This window comes from Hippoglossus stenolepis, chromosome 9, assembly GCF_022539355.2.
Source record: "Hippoglossus stenolepis isolate QCI-W04-F060 chromosome 9, HSTE1.2, whole genome shotgun sequence".
Taxonomy (NCBI): Eukaryota; Metazoa; Chordata; class Actinopteri; order Pleuronectiformes; family Pleuronectidae; genus Hippoglossus; species Hippoglossus stenolepis.
In genome coordinates, this window is record NC_061491.1 from 15,802,571 (window position 1) to 15,823,775 (window position 21,205).

General features: G+C 40.6%; 1 protein-coding gene across 1 annotated transcript; it reads left to right on the forward strand.

The window, feature by feature from the left end:
• Positions 1 to 2,062: 2,062 nt before the first annotated feature.
• Positions 2,063 to 20,422, forward strand: limk2 (LIM domain kinase 2). The gene is made up of 16 exons (XM_035165156.2): positions 2,063 to 2,203; positions 2,441 to 2,537; positions 8,689 to 8,824; positions 13,652 to 13,761; positions 14,003 to 14,188; positions 14,513 to 14,618; positions 15,399 to 15,613; positions 15,735 to 15,921; positions 16,014 to 16,100; positions 16,362 to 16,493; positions 17,014 to 17,070; positions 17,461 to 17,526; positions 17,892 to 18,066; positions 18,151 to 18,206; positions 18,486 to 18,643; positions 19,199 to 20,422. The coding sequence occupies exons 1-16, from the start codon at positions 2,188 to 2,190 to the stop codon at positions 19,410 to 19,412; spliced, it is 1,998 nt and encodes a 665-aa protein (XP_035021047.1). The 5' UTR covers positions 2,063 to 2,187; the 3' UTR covers positions 19,413 to 20,422.
• Positions 20,423 to 21,205: the final 783 nt, after the last annotated feature.

Genomic DNA, 21,205 nt, shown 5'->3' on the forward strand with positions numbered 1-21,205 from the left:
CAGCTGAATATTAGGTAAAAACAACTAATACTAAATTACTGGAAAAACCTACAAGGACCCAAGGAAGAAGATCTCCGAACTGTGAGGGCCCGTAGTCCATGCTGGGAAAGTGGGAAAGCAAAGATAGAGTGTTATGTTTGGGCAGCAAGTAAAATGGCAAAAGAGATAAGGTTACAGATGGATCAAAGGAGCCAAAGAATGGAAAGACTGGGTTTGCTTTTGTTATCCCATTTAACATAAATATAAAGGAAAGAACACCCGATCACCTAACAGTATATACAGTCGAGAAATGTTGGCAATATCAATGGTATTACAGTGGACAGAGCAAAACGAGATTAAAAAGGTTATAGTATGTTCAGATTCACTATCAGCATTGGTATCACTACAGTCCATGTCATCCCAGAGCAGACCAGATATATTGTATGAAATATACAAGACACTATTCAGACTACATCACACACAAACAGAACTCAGGTTCATGTGGATCCCAATGAAATGGCCGATTCACTCGCTAAACAATCATTAAAACAGGAGAGAGTTACGGAAGTAGCTTTCAGTAAGGCCAAAGCTAAAGCAGTAATTAGGAGTAACATAATGACTGGCAAATACAATGGGATGAGGGAGGAAAAGGACGCCATCTATATCAAATAAAGCAAAAAGTGGGAGGAATGAAAGCAATAGGGAAAAACACCAGAGAACAAAGGAGAAGCTGAGGAAATGTGGGGTGGAAGTGTTAAACCTAAAGAATTTGTTCAGTATTAAGGAAAGGAAATATAAAGCCTTGTTTGAGTTTTTAAAAGAAACTGGATTAATGAAGAGGATTTAAGGTTTTTATTTAAAAAGATGTTTTAATGTATGTATTTCGGCAGACCCAATACTTTGACCCACACTCCAGCATAGTAGGTGGCGGTAATACACCTTAAACGTTAGAAGAAGAAGAAGAAGAAGAAGAAGAAGAAGAAGAAGAAGAAGAAGAAGAAGAAGAAGAAGAAGAGAAAAAGACCCTTTCACTGAGCATAAAACATGAAAATAATGGAAAACATCATTGACCAAAAGTAGACATGTGTTAATAACACCTGTTTTTTATTAAACTTATTCCATAATTTTGCATCTCCATTAACAGATGAAAACCTTCAGTGTGAAGAAAGTCACAGGCTGCTAATAAATTGGCTTTAGAGACTAACAGGGACGCAATTACACATGGTCCCAGTCCTTCCTTGAAAGAAATAAAAAATGCTGGTGTTTAAACGATGAAAATGAAGAACTACTCACACTATGTCGAACTACTCAGTACATTCAAAACCCCAAAATGTATCAAGAGTTACTGATAAAGTGGAATGCTAGGTGGTACCGCTGTTTTGGGACAAAGGAGACAAACACAATTTCTGCGAGGTGTCACTCCTGTCCACACCCAGTAAACAGTATTTGAATTTGATTGTTTTAAAAAACCCAACACAAAAATGAACAAAGTTGAAGTCCATCATGAAACGGCAAAAGCCTATACAACCGTTCATTTTTAGCTCCCTTTACATTATCTCATGTTCCTTTATTTTCAGAAGAAGAAGTAGAAGAAGAAGAAAAGGGAGAACATGAAGAAGGAGAAGATGCAAAAATTAAAAAATGTAAAGAAGATGAAGAAGGACAAGGAGAAGAAGAAAATGGATAAAAGAAGAAGAAGAAATGAAGGAGAAGGAGAATATGAAGAAGGAGAAGAGGAAACGGGAGAAATTAAGAAGGAGAAGATGTTAAAATGTACAGCAGATGAAGATGAAGAAGGACAATGTGAAGAAGAGAAGGGAGAAAACAAGGAGAAGCAGCAGCAGCAGCAGAGTGGTCGCCTCGACAGTAGATGGCGCTGCTGTTATTCCCTGTTGCTTTGGGCGCAGACTTCGCTCCTCTCCTGTTTCCAGGTGCTGCTCTGATCCCTCCCGCTCTCCGTACAGGAATGTGCGGAGAGCATTACGTCAGTTCAGGCTTTCATAGGACCGAGAGCACCTCCGTCCACTGCTCCTCCGCTGCGGAGCCTCTTAACTCCTTTCTGTGCTTCCTCTGCTTCTCTGGTCTCCTGTCGGGAGTGTGTGAGTCTCGGTCGGACAGCGGAGAGGAATGAAGCCGTGTCGCAGCTCTCCTGCCTCAGTACGAGAAGCCTCAGACGATATCTGAAAATCGACGACACTCAGAAAATAGATGGAGGGACCAGAAGGTGAGGGGAAACTTTACAAAGGGGGGGGGGCATTGCGTTGTTTCTGCGTAGTGAAATGTTCTCTTCTTAGTGTTTTTTAAACGCGGGGACTTTACTACGCAGGCTACAACATACCTGTCGTTGTTCCTTCGCTTCTCCTCAGTTTGACCACTTGCTCGTGTTTTCACCGTGATTTATCCCGGTGGTTCTTCTCCAGGTTTAATCAATGACCGTGTGTTCTTGTTGTTCTGTCCGCAGGTACAGATAATGGTTTGTGTGTGGGCTGTGGAGGAAAAATCCAGGACTCCTTTCACATGAAAGTGCTCCAGGACATCTGGCACAACGCCTGCTTTCAGTAAGTGTCTGCCCTGAGACACGCCTGCCCGTACACTGCACCTTCTGTCAGTCTGACGTGTGTTCATAGAAAGATGAGGGCAAACCCTTTGCATGGACATGGATACAATTGTGTTACGATGAGTCGTGTGTACTTACAAATGGCCCTGGTGGATGATCCCAGAAGCTTCGGCCGTGTAGCCTGAACATGGGTTGTGTTTTCTCCTTTTTTTTAAAACAATTCCTCATTGTATTAGAGGCTCCCTGCACAGTATGCACCAGGTAGGGTGTCATTCCTGCACTGCCACTGCTTTACAGGCCCTCTGCAGGGGGACGGGTCTAGTTTCCAGAGACAAGATTGGTCAGTGAAGTGGTCCTGACCCTCAGGACTTTGACCCTCAGCTCGGGGGCTTAGTGATTGCCACACTGGAGCTGATGTGAGCTCTCTGCTTTTCTCAGGTTCCCATACTGAGATATGTCTGTGTGGGGAGGGCAATTAACCTGTGGCTTTGCAATTCGAACATGATATAACACTCAGGGGTTTCTCTTTGGTCAGCAGTACTTTAATGTAATGTGAGATAAGATGGTTCAGCTGACAACACTTGCTGATCAAACTGTCTGTGAGGGTTGACCTGACTGCAGGACCACATCTGTATTAATAACTACAATTACACCCAGTAGAGCATGTACCTCTACCAAGGCCCAACAGTCCCCTTATGAATCCAAAGGTAAACTAACTAGACACAGATTTTTTTATTTGGGTCTGCAACAAATTGCTCACACTCATAAATATCAGGCCCCTAAATGAGCCTATTTTTTTCCATCAAGTGACAGAAATGTTGGAATTCATCTGGAAATGGTAAATAAAGTGAACTAAATTCCCTGGATTGTCACCAAAATTTATTGACTTCGGCCCAACCCATACCACATCCTTCCACCGAATTTCCCTGGTAATTCGTTCAGTAGTTATTGTGTAATCCTGCTAACTAACAACAGACAAATAAATGCAGACAAAAACATAACTTTGTGAAGGGAATAAAAGAGTGCGTGTCCAATAGTCACCATGCCAATCACTAGACACTAATATCATAAATTAGATGAGTAAGAACTGAGTGTCTGAAACCGAATCCAGCTGACTGGAGCACAGGTTCCTTTCTCAGAGCGCACACACTTTTGGATTATTTCCCAAATATTTCTTCTTTTCATGACAGGAGTTTGGCTCTTAAAGGTTTTCTGCAGAGTCCTAAAAGCCCAAAGAATAGAGAAAATCTAACGCTGACTATGTTGCCTGTTTCTGAAAACTGAAATAGATCTCTTTCTGGGTTTTACGCCAGTAGCAGCGTCCTTACATAACCTTGGATTTCACTCTTTTCCTGCACTGACTCCTCTGGAACGCATACAGCTCCTCGAATCATCTCAGAGGCAGAGTCTCTGCTGTCGCTGCGATACTCAGTCTTGATCCTCTCCCTTCCTCAGTGACACCCCTAAAATCTTGCAGATGTTAGATGTTTTCCATGCGTATGGGATCCCATTGCTAATACCTGTGCTGCAGTTAGTCTCTCAGAGAGTTCAAATTTCTTTTTTTATTATAAGCTATGACGCTCTAAACACAGCTTGCATTTTTTGCAAGGCAATTATTTTGCTTAAAAAGCTGAATCCCTGAGGTCTTTAAAGAAATTCCACAGTGAAAATAAAATGTCCTTGTTATTGCAGTACCCTCAGAAGTGTTGCTATTGTCCATTGTCCACATGCTGCCACTCAGGCGTCCGTGTACCTCCACCTTGTGTAGCATTCTTACAAGCTGAGGTCACTCTTGTTCCAGTAAACCTGGCAGTGTTGATGATTCCTATAGGTAACAGCACGCTCGACTCCGCCATGTTCTGCATTCCTAGACAACGATTCAGAGGCGTGAGCACACTGTGTCAGACACTGACAAACAAAGTTAGAGGTTCCCATGTTGGATTTCACTGGGGGTGTGCAGAGCTTCAGATATCCTAGTAGAACTTAGCCACAAAAACAGTATTGTATGTCATATTGTTTTCTACAATACTGGATCAGGTGATATTTAGTACTTCTCATCTATTCCCTCAATTCATTTCTCTGCAGGAAATTATTAAATTCCAGATATAGTGGAAATATGAGAACATTAATATCCACAGAAACAAATGGAGACCAATATTACAAAACTATTAGATACATTTCTAGAGGCTTGATATTGCTCTCTTTTTTCCTTACTCTACTTTTTGGTGGCATTGTATTTATAGAGACAGTCTACAGTGGCACCTCTTACGACCTGTGCATTCTAGACCATAATAAGTGAAATATTGTGTCAAATACATGGCGCTAAAACAAGTAACTGATCAACAGAACTGTTATATGAATGAAGAAATAATTGTGGCTCTTGAAAAGAGGTTGTTGTGAAGAACACTGGGAACATAACAGTCAAACACCCTGAGATAAGCTCTCACTGAAAGTAAAATACTCACCCTGCGGTTCTTCAAGGCCACTACAAACTATCTCTACTTCATGGTCCGACAGAAGAATACACTCCAGCAGGAATGTGGATTTAAGGAAATGAGCAATGTTTACTTTGTGGTGTTTGTGCAGGCAGGACCATTGTGTTGTTCATTGAAGAACCACCTGAGTGTAGCGTGCCCGCCCCCCATTCACCAGTGTGCAAAGAATGAAGTCAGGTGTTTTTATAAGCAGCCCTGCATCACTTTATCTGGACATATTATAGGGACATAATGGACAATAATTATAGTTTATCAGCTGGTTTGGTCTAGGAATGCTTTTTGTTCAGAACAAGGCGGACAAGGTGGAAGTTGTTTTTCATGACACACCTGGACAGATACTGATAGTCATGTATGACGCATGAGATGAAGTGCTGCACTTTTCACTTTTATTTCTCTTCCTACCAGACAATACTGATACTCCTCCTACCAGTACGGTTGTATGGTGTAACTCAACTAATGCACGGTTTTTGAAGGCAATCATTTTTGAGAGTTGACAAAGACATAAACCAACATAATTTATTACTTTTATCAGGATCCCCTAAAATTTGCCTATAAAAGAATTGTGACCAGTTTACTTTATTTGTGGAATAGGAATTGTCGCTGTTGAAATAAAAACATTCCAGTGCTACCAGCTGGATAAACTGTGTAATGCCAACACGGCCTCTAAATTACTTAAAACATACTGAGGCTGATCTTATATCTGGTGTGGATCGCATGCGTCTTTACAATTTCAGACCAATGCATTTATTTACCCATCCAGCACCCACATTGTTAAAACAGCAAATACACTTGCACTCCTGAGATTGAGACTGAGATTAAGATACTCAATACAGCTAGAGATGTACTGATACCCTTTATGATATCTGGATTTAGCAAATCGGTGGATACCAATGCATTAAATGAAATGAAATTTCTTGTTAGCTTTCAAGCCAATATCTGTGTTAAAATAACATCAGCTACTGGGTTCGGTTACTGGGTTGGGCTCTACTGTTGTGTAGAAATTCACAAAGCTTTACAAATGATTAAAATGTCTAGGGTCTTTTATAAATGTTTAAAAGCTTAAGTGTATCTTCAAACAAACATTTTATCAGATGTTTGGCCTTTAGTGCAGCTGTGGCCACAGCAGCACAGTCGGCTACCATCACTCATGAAATATTTTATCTCGGCATGTCGTGTGATGAATCAGGCCGGAGTCATTGTTTGTCTTTTCACATATTTGTCATAAGTCTATTGTCAAAGATGCCACTTGATGTTAAAGACTGAAACATCACCCTGCCTGTTTCCCCCCACGCTCATTGACTCACTCACAGACATGTGGTCTTCTCTCCTTCTTAAGTTATGCCAGAAAACTTTGAAATATCTGGACTCTTTGCCAAAGTCAATAACCCTGGATCAACTATACCTGCAGTGCAGAGAGCAACGTGATGCATGAGGCTCTGCTGAAGGCTGCTGCCAGCACTTCAACGAAAGATTAGAAATGCATTAAAATCAGATTACCTCTCAAAATAATATGTCTAACATGTCATTTCATCATGCACACTGGTTGTGTAAGAGGTAAATGTGATATTCCTGATATCATCAAAGACATTGAACTTGATCCTTCAGAGTATTTTCCAAAATGGCAAAAGCATCAGCAGAGCTCTCATAGTCACGCTTGATTAAATTATATCTGTGAATTGGAAATAGCTGTTAACCAGGAAGTGTCAGTTACTGTAGTCAATCCTGAACTCAACCTCTGTATTAAGGTGAAGTTAAAAGTCACGGGGACTGTGTTGCATTCCTATTCAATGACAAAACCATGTCCAAACAGTAGTGACACATCTAATTCATTATAATTCATGTGCCTGCACTTCATCACCTCAATCTGAAGCCTCCCGCAGCTTTGCTCAAATTACCTCGAAACCAAGGCGAAAAAACAAAAAGGCTTGAGAAACAGTCTGAGCATTTGCAAACTCTGAATGGCAGCAGCGGCTTTAAAATATAATCTAGGCTGCAGACATTTCAGAAACCTAATCTCTGTCGGAGTGGCTCATCCTTGATTGTATTCTGGCAGTCGAACCTGCTGCCACCATTTTGCATAACCAGTGCAGCTTGTTTGAGGAACACTCGTAGCCTGCAGGTGCTTCCCTGTCTGCTGGCAACTTCAATGCTCCTCACTCTGAACATTTTGTCCCAAAGATGCAGCCATAAAGTTCCCTTAATTTACAAAGTATCCTCTCAGGTAACAGCTTGGATCAGTCAGCTGTCAGAGTGGTATTATTGGAATTTAAAGGGGAATTAGTTTGAAAATATTTTATTTGTTGTATTTGCAGAATTGAGAGAAAGTGTAGGATACCATGTAATTCAGGTTTCTGACTTAACTTAACTTGGGATATTGTTGAATGTGTTTTGCACCTTTGACCACAAGGTTGATGAGAAGCCTTATTATTTACAGTGGCCTAAATAGTGAGAAGTAAAATCTGCCCAATAAAGAACCAGATGAGGACTTAATTTGTAGAGATTTTTTAGCCTGTTTTAACAGAGGTAAGAATGTTGATTCAGTTTTTCTCAAACCTGTGGATCTTCTTAAGGTGCCAGAAATGAACTTATTTTAATTAGTATTATTAAACCAATTAGTATTTTGGTCTCCTTATTGGTCATGTGCTGAGGCTAATAGGTGGAACAACACTTGTGCCGTCTGCTTTTCTTATACCACACCGCACACATAGACACAAGACCTGGCAGCAACTCAAACGAACAAGGTATTTAAACCTTGTTAAGCACATAGAAAAGTACATGTTGTTGTGATTGTGAACATGCCCCCAGCAAAGGTTCCTTCCTATCCCATCCAACATTAAGTTAAGAAATGTTTCTCATCACTTTGATGGTATCGTTGTGATCTCTATCTTTCATTATTCCACACGGTTCACTGGAACATGATGTATGGAATATGAGGAATGAGTTTCACCTACTTTGCATGATGGTTCTGATGTTTAACTTTTACCAAACTGCAAATGCTTCTCTGGATTTTTCTGTTTCTGTGTTTGTGCTGCTTTCAGCTTTTCCCTGATTCTGTTCCTAATATTCTGGAAACGCGCTAAAAAAAGAATTCAAGCCTCTTAATTATGTTTTTGCCAAATAATAAATTAATAAAGTTTTAAAGTGGGTATTTAACATTTAATCAAATTTATGTACAATACTAAACATGTCCTTGTCAAAGCTTCTCTACTGTGATCTAACTAGGCACTTTTCTTTGATTTATTTATTTTAATGACAAAAGATATTTGAAGGTAATATTGTTTAGCTCTGGCAACTTGATGAAAGATTCATAGATTACAATTACAATTGATCAATATACTTTCATCCTTTATATAGAAGAGGATCCTCTAAACCTGTTGAAGACAGAATGAGTGTCTGACACAGAGCTACTATTATGATAGCAGTAGAATCATTGCTTCATGAGAATCTTTCAGGCGTCACCCTTTTAAAAAGGGCAACTGGATTTTAAATCATCAAGGGATTTGAAGTATTACGTCAGTTTTGTTTTTAGTTTCCACCATCTTCTCAAAGATGCCTTTTGATTTTAACAACCCCCGTGAAAGCCTTCATCTCTTCTTTCTCCTCTGTTTGTGTATTTGGTTAAAAAATGTGACCAGCTCTGTTTTTTTGTCCTCACAGATGCTCCGTGTGCTGTGACCACCTGACTAACTGGTACTACGAGAAGGATGGAAAACTGTACTGTCGCAAACACTACTGGGAGAAGTTTGGAGAGCTCTGCCACGGCTGCTCTCTGCTCATGACTGGACCTGCCATGGTACGTCTGCTGCTCCCACTTTTCAATGCTGTTACTCATCGGCAAGAAATGATTGAGGCAGGGCTATTCTTTGCATGGTTAAACACACAGTCTTATAAACCTCTTTCTCAGTCATCCAGTTCATTCGTTATTTAAAAAGGGCAACTGGATTTGACTTTAGATACATTTTACCATCAGTTCTTCGAAGTTCTTTAGTGTCTTTTCTAGCTTGAAGATTATATATTTGTAACAGAAATTTAGAGTTACAAACTGGGGCTGGGGCAGTTAGAACAAAGACATCAGCGTTTTCCACCTAGTAGAGCGAGCGCCCTGTATACAGAGACTTGAGTCGTCCTGCAGCGGCCGTGGGTTCTGTTCCAACCCGGCCCTTTGCTGCGTGTCTTTCCCTATTCTATCTCCTCATTTCACACTTACTATCCTGTCAATAAAGGCAAAATGCCTGAAAAAGAGCTGTTAAGTGTAGAATCTTGTGTATTTAATCCTTAAAAGTAACTAAAGGTCAGGACATTTCGGCTGTCACTGCTGAGGGTATGATCATCCAAATTTTTGCAAGTCTTCCTGCTTTATGGAAGTGCTATATTAACTTCCTGGAGTACGGTTGAAATAATATCACCAAGCTAACTATGGCTCATTCTCTGGCACTGCCCTCAAGTGAAACTCTGAAAACAGTTGTCTGTGTTATTTCTCTCTGTTGTTGATGTTTACATGTATATTGAGCATCACAACCAGTCAGCATGTTTGCTTGGCTATAATAGTTTATACATTATGTTTTGAACATCAAAATCCTACTAGTGCTAGGCAATTTGGCAAAAAATTATATCAAGAGAAAAAAAATAATTTTATTCAATATCGATAATTATCAGGAAAACATCATTATAATCTCTTAAATTTAAAGACAGATTTTAGCCCCTGAGTGAAGGTTGTGGTTTTAAATCTTAAATGAGCAGAGATTGACAAAGACTTACAAATTTGAGGTAGAACATTAAAACCATCATGTGTTCTTCCTTCTCACTGTGCTTGTACAATGCATAAGCAATATATCGGTGTATATATATCGAGTGTTTGTTTTATTGCATTATTGAAAATTATATTGCGATAATTATTGATATTGTTTTAATTCCCAGCCCTAAATCCAACACCGGATTAAGACGATTAGATCACTGTTTCTACATGTCATTACCAAGTTTCAGAGTCTGCCTTGTTATGACTCACATAACAACTGCTAACAGTCCCCCCCCCCCCTGTACTTAAATAATACCAGAGTGCCCACAGAGCGTGTCAGTGCTCTGTGTGTGTACCCGATTCTCTCTGCTGCTCCACATTAATACTAACAGGCGTTAAAAAAGCAGGGGGGGTGTTTTGGCAGTTACAGCTGACTGATACTTTACATAGGCTGCAGTTTAACATAGCACATTTAACCTTAGACCTCACTTGTGAATTAGTTTCCCTCTTTGAGGCCCCTCGCTGTTCCCACTCTGTACTGACGCGCTCCACAGCTCACTTCCTCCAGCACACAGAGGATCTGGTGGGAAGACTCGAACATGTTTTTAGGAGCTCATCATGTTGAGTCGTCTGTGGTGCGGTAGCTCTATTATCCAGTCTATTACTCATATTATGTGTCTGTGCTGACGGGCTCTCAGAGACCTGTTGTTAAAGCATGAGGACATAACACATTCTTCACTCTACAAAATGAAAGCATAATTGAAAAGCAGTAAAACTGCTCACTTTTGCCCATTAGCTCACTGGCTAATGCTACAAACTTTAGCTAGATATTATTATGTCACTGACTTTACTGTGTCAGCTCAGTCAATTTTATGACTCCTCTCTAGTCCTGCTTCTGGTATGCCATTGTTAAAACATCCTCTACCTGCCAACTGTGCCCGGGGTTCAGCAGAAGTTATAGTCTAGCTATAGAATAAATACCAGTTTTTATGTTTTACCTCATTTCCATCACCTCACTTTTGTCCTTGTAAAGTTCCAGCGAACTGAACAGTCTATTTAGTACATAGCAAACTTAATTATTCATTTTACACAGATTGGCTGTGCCTTCAGACCGACACAGACTATGAACCAGAATAGCACCCAATAGAGCGTATACCTTCGCCAAGGGCCAATAATTCCAATCAAGCCACATCAAATTGCACACACTCATAGAAATCATTTGCCTGAACATGTCTGATTTAAAAAAGAAAAAACCTAGAACCATGAATAAATCTGTGGTAAATCAATGAAAATGTAAGAAAGTGCCTTATCTGGCAAGTAATAAAAATGCACAAAATGTAAGGTGTTCTTCCATGACCCACACTGCATTCTTCCCCCAAGTTTAGAGGAGTTGTTTTTGTACAAGTCAAGATGGGCTTTAAATAACCAGGGACTAATGGTAATTTCAATTAATTCCCTGGCAGCCATCTTTGATTGTAGCCTCTACAAATTGAAACATGAAATTCAGGTGGCAGCAGCTCTTGCTGGTCACAACTGGGGTCACTTGTCTAACATGGAGCCAGACTGAAGTTTTTTCTTTTTGCCACCAAGCAACACACATAATGGACTCTTCTATTTAGTATTGGCATCCAGCTCCATCAGCCTGTGAAGCCAAGTGTTTTTGGCAGAGCTGAACTGGCATAGCAGCATCTCAGCCAGAAAGAGAATCATTGTGGTGCATCAGCAGAGGAGGGTCATGCAGAACTGCTGCTTCTTGTTAGGCGCTCAAGTCCACAACAGTATTATGTTTGTCCAGGTTTTTTTTCAGTGCATTGATTCACTGAAGATGGTTGTTGTATTTTGAGATACTTGTTGTGTCTCAGATTGGACACATCAGTCACTGCACTCACAGATAGTACTCTGTGTACACACAGTGTACTCACTGGCATAGTGCGTGATTACCGAGTCTGCCGTGCACTCACCAGAAATGAGGATCGAACATGTGACCACGATTGTTTTCTTGCAAAAAATGTCCACTGATTGCTTTGCTAACTTTGCTTAAAAGTTTTCAAATTTCACGTTTTACTTTTCTGACTTAATGTTCTCTTTCCTCTGCTGCCATTACCACAAGTTTTAAAAATACTTTTGTGAACCCTCAATATCGTGACAGTTGAGGATGAGAATCAGTTCTCACTCGTCCCTTTACAGTCAACTTTCGACCATTTTGAGTGACTATGTTTCCTTTCTAGTCAGGGGGAACACACAAATGCACTCAAAAGTACGAAAGCAACTGTTATCGATGACCTTGTCTTATAATTTATGTTCTCAGTTTTGCTGTCCTGGTACATTCTCTGCCTCTCCAAAATGAGTCCTGTTTAACTTTGTTTTTACAGCTCTGTCTTGCTGTTTAAGCCTGGGGCAGGTTGTTCTGTTCTTGGCGTTGAAGCAGAATTACACACAGACTCTCCTGAGGTGTCACAATCATTTGGCTGACATCACTTTAATCTCTCCATAGCAGCGGGGGAAGCTTTCCCCAGCTTTGACTCACTGACTCACAGCTGTGGGGAAAAAATGAGCATCATGTATTGATACCCAAAGAGTGATAGATTTAAGTAATACAAAAGACAAAAGTAGTTTTTTATATATATATATATTTTTTTCTCTCAAAATATTTTTATTTGACCCTTGATTTTTAAACCTATTCTCCAACAATGAAGCACAAAAAATGGAGTAGCTGCCCACAGCTGGAAAACATTTAAACAAACACTGGTGGTATAAGAGCTTTTGGAAAAATGAAGTAAACAAAAACACCCTCTGCATTTGTGAAAAAAGCAACATCTTGCTTTCTCTTTGTCACCTAAAATTGGCAGTTGCATTCTTAAAGAAACACCTTATTTTGACGTCCAGCACTATATGTATTGTATATTTACCTGTTGGTGTTAAATGTGTTAAAACTGCAAAAATAGTTTTCTATTAGATTACTGTATAGTACAGACAGGGAGGTTTCAAAGTCTGAGACTGGAAATTACCTCTGCACCCCTCCTTAGTTTACTGGCATAGATTCGCTAAATTTTTTGAGATGCAATCATGATTATTTTTTTATCCTTTTGATGGCTAACAGTTGAGCAAAGATAGAGTAATCTTACGTTTTGACATAACTTCTATTGCAAAGATATTTATCAGCTTCTGACTCTTTGAAAAGTGATTACACAGTAAAAGCTTTTCTTAACTATTTCTGGATGCTACTCGCACACATTTAGGCTTTTCTGAGTGATCTCTTTTTTCCAGATAATGTAGTATCGTAAATATAAAAACTGAACACTGTTGGTATGTATTACGGAAGTGGGAACCAGCATCCTGAAGTAATCTACACATCATTCAGTTGCCTAAGTAGATTTTCCACCGAACCACATTAAATAGACTTAATTTTTGTTACTTTAATTTAATGATCGAACCTGAACTCAAAGTTTTTCTTGTTCAGGTGTTTGTAAGTTAGATCACCTGCTCACTGGAGGCCGGACATATGATCTCATCTTGCATGAGAAGCAGAGGAAAGAAGCCTGATGACACGCTAGTGTGACAAATTGCAGAAATCGAGGGGAAAGGGGAAAGGGGAAATCGAGAGATGTAGATGAGACTTGAGGCGCATGGTTGATTGCTGAGAGCGAGAACGTCAGGGAGAGGTGACATCATAGCAGATTCCAGACAGACTGAGAGTAAAGCAGGTGTTGCAGGTGTTGTGGCTGTGTCACCGCTCACAGTGGGAGGAGGGCAGAAAACAAGAACGCAGCACAACACACTCGACTCTGAAGAGCAAAACACAGCGCAGCAGGAGAGCAGCCTCACCGTCAACACATCACCACTTTGTGCTTTGCACTGTGAAGATCAGTTTATTTGTATTTCCAGGTGGCCGGAGAACACAAGTATCACCCCGAGTGCTTTGTATGTTTGAGGTGCATGGTGGTGATTGAAGACCGGGACACCTACGCCTTAGTGGAACGATCGAAACTCTACTGGTAAGTCACCTGCGCAGCCCTGTACCACACTCACTGATCTCACTCATGCATGACATGTGTTTTTTTCAGTTTATTTTTCAAAGATGTACATGAAGAGTAGTAACAACAATGTTCAGCCTAAATGTTCATAGCCATCAATAATTGTTCGTTATTACACAACACTGTGTTCTTCCAACTGTAACTGAACAGAGAGCACATGCCCTCACATGTAACCATTCACTCCCTCTCCTGTTGTTTGCAGTGGAAAGTGCTACAAGCAGGTGGTCCTCACGCCAATGTTGGAGAAGCGTTCACATGACTCGGTGCTCGACTCCCTGCCCCACACCGTGACTCTAATCTCCATGCCCTCCGCAGCCAACGGCAAGAGGGGCTTCTCCGTCTCAGTGCTGAGGGACGTCAACGGTTTGGCGAGCGTTGTAGTCAAAGAGTGAGTGTCACATGTTAGAGGGCTGATCTCTGTGCCTGTTTCGTGTGGAGACACATGAGTAATGCTTTGACGTAAGACTGATTATAGGCTTGATACACAGCAGAGCCCTAGTGTGTGTTTTAAGTTCCAATGTTCAAAAAGGTAGTTAGTGATCATTTAAAATTGATGCAGAGGGGGTTAGTCACTAATTTCACCTCAGTCCTGGTTTAGCGGCTGCCCTGGAGACAGAGCAAGCTGTCCCTCATCTGCTGACATCAAATTAGTACATTCATTCTACAATACTAATACTCACATACTAGTGTTGGTACTTTGTTTTTGCTCCAGGGTCAGAGGGATGCTTATTAGTCCAGAGGTCCGAAATGCCATCCATGTTGGAGACAGGATCCTGGAGATCAATGGCGTTCCAGTCGGGACGTTATTGGAGGAGGAGGTGGGTTCAAGCCTCAGTACATCACTGAGATGTGTGATCTGAAGCTTTTCAAATTAAGCTAATTACTGTTCTCATTAAGGTGCAAATCAATTAGTTGAGTGCGATTTGCGAAGCTATGTTCACATACAACATGTGATTTTTGTCATTCCTCACATTCCTCCATCATTTATGCATACCTGAGCTGGGTGGGATGGTATGTGGAGTGACTGCACTTAAGGGCTCTTTCCCACAACCTCACCCTCACAGAATGACATGCATTCCAACGCAGTCATAGTTCACTGCTGAGATTTTTGTTTTGTTTTGAAATTCCCACCTGTCCGGTTTTCACAACAAAGTATTTCAATCTTTCATCCCATCTCATGATGTTCAATTAGTTTAGCCTGATAACTTGATTCACTGTAACCTCAGACAACACGTTTTTGGCCAGAACTCAAATAATCATACGTAATGGAATTCGTACGAACGTAATATAATTTGACAAAACATAACATTGTTTATCCAAAAGGTCAAAGCTCAATTTCTCTTTTACATCATAATATTTGACAAAAACACTTTTATGGTCATGTCTCATCAGCATTAAAGAAGGAGACATATTGAACATATTTCCCTTTTGGTCAGGTACTGAATTGGTGACAAACTGTGCTGATTGTGTAGGTCATGTGTGTGAAATGCTGTTTTAACATTTGCAGTAACGTCCATATTTGAAGCATCGTCTGTTGACATAGCCAAAACTTTGTTGCGCCATATATTCTTGGGAAGTAAATCTCCTTGTCTGTATAGGTTGACGATCTTATCCATCGCACCAGTCAAACTCTGCAGCTGCTTATCGAGTACGACCCGGTCAGGCAGCGTTTGGATCGCCTCAGACTGGAATCACCCCGGAGCCGACTGGGAGTCCCCGCCACCGCCCGCATGCGTCTGTCCTCACCTTCTGATGCAGTCCTGGAGAGAACGGATGTAGTTGATGAAGGCACGCTGAAAAGGAGATCTTTGAGGTATGTTAGGCCTAAATAAGGTGCCAAAAACATACAGCTTACATAATATGCGTCAGTCACGAAGAAGAGATGAGTTTATGTAATTTTCTGCACTAAAAATCTGCACTTTTCTCTACTCCAGGAGGAGCAACAGCATATGTAAGTCACCCGGACCAAATTCTCCCAAGGAGATGTCATTTATTGCTCGAGACATCAGTCGCTCTGAGTCCTTGAGATCGTACAATAGCTGCTCTCATCGCATCTTCCGCCCCTGTGACCTCATCCACGGAGAGATCTTAGGAAAAGGTTTCTTCGGACAGGCCATCAAGGTCAGCCTCCATCTCACATTGCCTTTTCACATTCAACTTTTTTTTCTCTTTCAGTTGGGTTAAAGTCATGTCTGGTTTTGTGCCACTAACAGGTGACTCATAAAGCCACAGGAGAGGTGATGGTGATGAAGGAGCTGCTCCGCTGTGATGAGGAGACGCAGAAAACGTTCCTGAAGGAGGTTGGTAATCTGTAGCCGGATCCTCTGGCTCTGGATGGAGCTGTGATTTATTTTCCTCAGAACTGAAAGCACACCACATGTTCCAACAGTTGCCTCTTTGTACCTTGTTATTTTGTGGTATATGTCCCAGTCTCGTGAGGAAACATCAGCCTGATTTGTATTGCATTTAATGCTTTTTCTCATGAATTCAATTTCACAGGGTAATCTGCAGGCAATCACAATGTTGAACGACTTTCTTTCTGTCACTCGACTAATCTCCAGGTCAAAGTAATGCGGAGCCTCGATCACCCACACGTATTGAAGTTCATCGGCGTGCTGTACAAGGACAAGAGGCTCAATTTGATAACTGAGTTTATCGAGGGAGGCACCCTGAAGGATTTCATCGGAGACACTGTGAGTTAAACTAGTTTATTCACTTAAGTCTCTTCCTCTCCTCTTCCACATCGGAGCACAAAAAACCCTTCAGTGGCCACAGAAAGTGTAGGAGGGGGCTGACCTGAATTAAACTCCACACTGATAGAGGCCTCACGGCTTTACTGTGGGCTGGCAGGCATGTCAACTGGCTACGATGTGGAATGAGATAAGTTGTAGAAAGTGTTCCCAGGTGAAGTTAAAAGAGCTGTGCTCCCCTTCTCCCACTGCCAACTGTTTCTGGAAAGAAATTCAACTCAGCACGAGGCACAAGGGTTTTTTGTCTTTTTTACCTCTAATTTCCTTTAAAGAATGTCGGACAGGGAGATTTTCAAATTTTGTTAAATTTATAATTTTATTTTCTATTAATATTGACCACTGCTTCCCTGTCTTTACCTCGGTACATATCATTTTGTTTTTACCACTGTTATGAATAATCTCTGAGCAACATTCAATTAATTTCTCTCATTTATTCATGTTTTTTTTTATTCTGAACTAACAGGACCCATTTACATGGAAGCAGAGGGTGAGCTTTGCAAAGAGCATCGCCTCTGGCATGGTGAGTTGTGCTTTAGAGCTAAAGAACCACCACAAGGTGTTCTGAGATCGATCTGAGGAATGGCAGATGACTACTGGGATAGTAAATGATGCAATACTTTGTTTGTAAAAGGCCACTTAAAATGATTCCGAGATTGGAATGGGTGTTATGTTATGGTTATTCTTAAGTGGAAATGGATTTATATTAAGTATTCATATATAAACAGTTTATGGAAGCACTGCTGTAGAGTATTAACATGCATGCTAAGGCCTTGGAAAACTTTCTGAGATTGCGCTGCAGGACCAAAATTAAAGAAGTCATCCACTACATTCATAGATATGTGGAAAGTGATGACATTTTTTTTTGCATGTGTTTGAGATTTACCCTCATTGACTTTTCTCTGTGTTTCAGACCTACCTTCACTCAATGAGCATAATACACAGAGACCTCAACTCTCACAACTGCCTGGTTAAACTGGTAAGTGACACATGGTGCAACAGTAAGAATACGAGGTGGGAACGATTTGTAAAAAAAAGAAATTTCTGTTCCTGTGATTTTCCAAGACACTTGTGTCTATAAATATAATTGTAGTTGTAAAATGTATATGTGAACACAAGACAATATTATATTATATAAACAGATACTAACAGAGCCTCCAAGTTAATTCTATATGAATGATTCCTTTACCTGCATTTATTCTACTTCCACAAGAAACTAATTCACTCCTATCGGTTGTTCATCAATTTACTTCTCAGCAAAATTCAATTTTTATACTAAGGTGGCTCTTAACTTCAGATTGAGCTGAGAGAGAACCATAAACACGTTTTTGTATCTTTCAACAGGACAACACGGTGGTCGTTGCTGACTTTGGACTCTCTCGACTCATTGTAGAGGACAAAGTAAAGCCCCCATCTGAAAAAACGTCCAATAAAAAGAGGATTTTCAGGCGTAGTGACAGAAAGAAGCGGTACACTGTTGTGGGAAACCCGTACTGGATGGCCCCAGAGATGCTGAATGGTGAGCTGCTTACAAAAAACATATAAACCAACTTGAGGATGATTAAAAAGTGTATTTAATCATCTTTACTTGATGTTATTTCAGGTAAACGCTACGATGAGAAGGTGGACATTTTCTCCTTTGGAATTGTGCTTTGTGAGGTGAGAACATGCTGCTTTTACGTAGATTATCTGATCTGATTGTCTGGTTACAGAGCCTCTAACTGTGCAGTGCTTGTTTGGAAGGCCACTCAACACTTAGCAAGTTCAAAGTAGTTACAGATCTAGAGTGCAACTATATATTTTAGAAAAGAACAGGACATCACATATATTAGACTCCACTGTAGCTGAGGTGCTCATGTTTGGGTCGATCCACCCTGCTATTTCCAAAATGTCTGTTAATTGATTGACCCTTTCTTCCTCCTCTATCTTATGATCCAGATCATTGGAAAAGTCTATGCAGACCCCGAGTGCCTCCCCCGGACGCTGGACTTTGGCCTGAATGTTGGCAAGTTTGTGGAGAAGTTCCTCCCTGACGACTGCCCAGCAGCTTTCTTCCCACTGGCTGCGGCCTGCTGCGACCTCACACCAGACAACCGGTGAGCTCCAGCTGCTGCCAAAGCTTTCACCCTTGTCTGTTAGTTAGTGAGGTTGTTAGCAGGAATTAAACAAACAACAAAAACTAGTAAACATATTTTCATCAAACGTGGTGAAGGGTCAGGTCTGCAAATAACTTAATATAATTTTGTTGTAGATTAGGGCTGTAAATCCTCCTCTAACGACTATGTACCATGTAAACATAGTATCTGCTCCTCTAGAGATTCAGGGTCAGTTCACAGCAAAGTAGACCATGAAAAGGATCTGTTGATGCTCATTTTAACATCATACAAGCAGCAGTCCAACTTTAACAATAGTTAAAATGTCTACTTCTGTGGACTATGTCACAAAGATGAGAAAACATCAGTTGAAGGGCAGGTTTTCTCCTCTGGTGTGTGCTCTCTTTTTCTGTCTGCCTGCCTGTCTGCCTGTCTGTCTGACAAGTTCACGCCTCTGCTGCCAGATTCCTTCCTCCCTCATGTTTTCTCTCAACCTTGTCAGTCTGGTTTTAACCTCAAATCCCTCTGTGCCCTCCTCTCTGTTTCCTCCTCCCTCAGTCCACCTTTCCAGAAGTTGGAGGACTGGTTCGGTGCGATGTTCTTCAACCAGGAGCTCGGGATCCCCCTGCCAGCCGAACTTGAGGAAGTGCATCAAAGTCTGAGACAACTCTACTGGCCTAAAGACAGCTCTCCATCGCCGAGCACAGATCAGCCGTCAACCCCGACAGCTGCCTCTCCAGAATCTTCCAGCGTGACAGACAACGGCACCTAGTCCCTGTGTCTCCCTCGTTTAACCCCTCTGAAATGCTGCACTAATACTGTGGATGTGAAAAAGAGGAAAACTGAATTGAACCCGAGCCATTTTGGAACTGGATAACCTGAGGTAGCTGGACCAATTTTCTCCCCGTGTGGGAGGTTAACTGCAGTGTGAGCGGAAAGATGGATTTCAAAAAGACGAGTGTTAGTTACTGATTCTTTTATTTAACCACTCTGTCCCATTCAACACACGCAGGTTTGTACTAATGTTTACTGTGTATAAAGACAAAATACAACTTTCTGTGACCCTATCTCTGACACAGGACGAGCAGTAAGGTGGAAATTAACGATGAGTCCTCGTGTTACTGCAGTTTTGTTTTTCAGCCTGGGAAGTTGTTGTTTTCCAGATCATTCCTCGCCAATAAAATAACTCCCTTCACCTCCGCAGCAGCAAAGACAACATAAAGGTGTTACGATTTATCTGATCAACATGTCAGGGCAGGGCTCAATGAAAACCGGAGTGACTGTAGTCAAAGCAAAAAATAACACTGATCCAGAATAGTTTCGTCACTCTGAGGTTTGGCACAAGATGACTATGGGCACAACTTAGCACAACTGATAGATCTTTGTTTTTGTTTTGACGAAATGGTTACAAGTTTTTTTTTGTATTCTAATGATTTTAATGATCCTTTCTTAGAATGATGTATGAACAGCATTTAGATTTTGGGCAGAAGCTCCTCTGGAACAGAAGAGCTTTTATTAATGATTGTTAGACGTAACCATGACCATGAAAATTTTTACTTGTACAGAAAACTGGATTTTTTTTCCTTAAGCAATGTGTATAAATATGTATATATGCCTTTAATTGGATGTCATTTTCTAACGGGAACTCTAGATTTTTAGACATTTCGTCAACAATGGAACATTTTTGCCTTTTTGGTCTCATCATGAAAGGTACTTACGACCTGTTGTAACCACTATTATTTATATCACTTTAGTGTTTCATAAATAAACCTTCAGAAAGATGCCAATTGTTGTTTTTATTGCTGTTTTGCATTTCACGAAAACTGAAGAATCATCTTCTGTCAAAACGACCACTGTTAAATAATTTTTGGATCTGTGTTAACATTAAAAAGCACACTGCAGGCATCTGACATTCACGAGTTCACAGGACCAACTGAAATGATCATATTTTCAATTGATTGATTGATTAATGACCCAGTTCTGATTCTGACAAATTAATAGATAAATACTTGTATTTTTGACAAATGATAAATAAGTGTAATGACAAAATATTAAATTGTAAGTCACCTGTAACCTTGAAGGAGATTCTCTCATTGACCGTAGTCTATATCTTTTCTTTTAGAACCTTGTAATAGAACAGTTTATCAGCAGAAAATGGTCAATAGTCAAATGAGGTCTTGGGGTCTTTAAAGTCTGAAATCCAGAGATCCAAGGTTGATTTGTTTCTTTAGTTTTTCTTAGTTGTGTTGCGTCTTCAGAGGCCTCCTCAGATCTCTTTGCTCCACTTCTTCTTAAAGGTTCAGTGTGTAGGATTTTGTGACATCTAGTGGTGAAGTTGCATGTTGCAGCTAAATACCCCTCGCCTCACCCTCTCCTTCCAAACATGAGAGAGAACCTGTGGCAGTGTTTAGTTTGTCCAGTCGTGGCTACTGTCAAAAACATGGCATGTTTAAACATAAACGTCCCATTCTAGGGTAAAAAAAAACAATTCATACAATTTAGATGAAACAAACTATTAAAAACATCACTGGGATTATTTTATATTCAATTTCTGCCAATAGATCC

What these genes read in the sequence shown, in the direction of transcription:
- limk2 (XM_035165156.2), top strand. An exon ending in AGAGCATCGCCTCTGGCATG is followed by an intron (nt 17,071 to 17,460) that starts GTGAGTTGTGCT and finishes TCTGTGTTTCAG; the next exon opens with ACCTACCTTCACTCAATGAG. An exon ending in GACCTCACACCAGACAACCG is followed by an intron (nt 18,644 to 19,198) that starts GTGAGCTCCAGC and finishes CTCCTCCCTCAG; the next exon opens with TCCACCTTTCCAGAAGTTGG.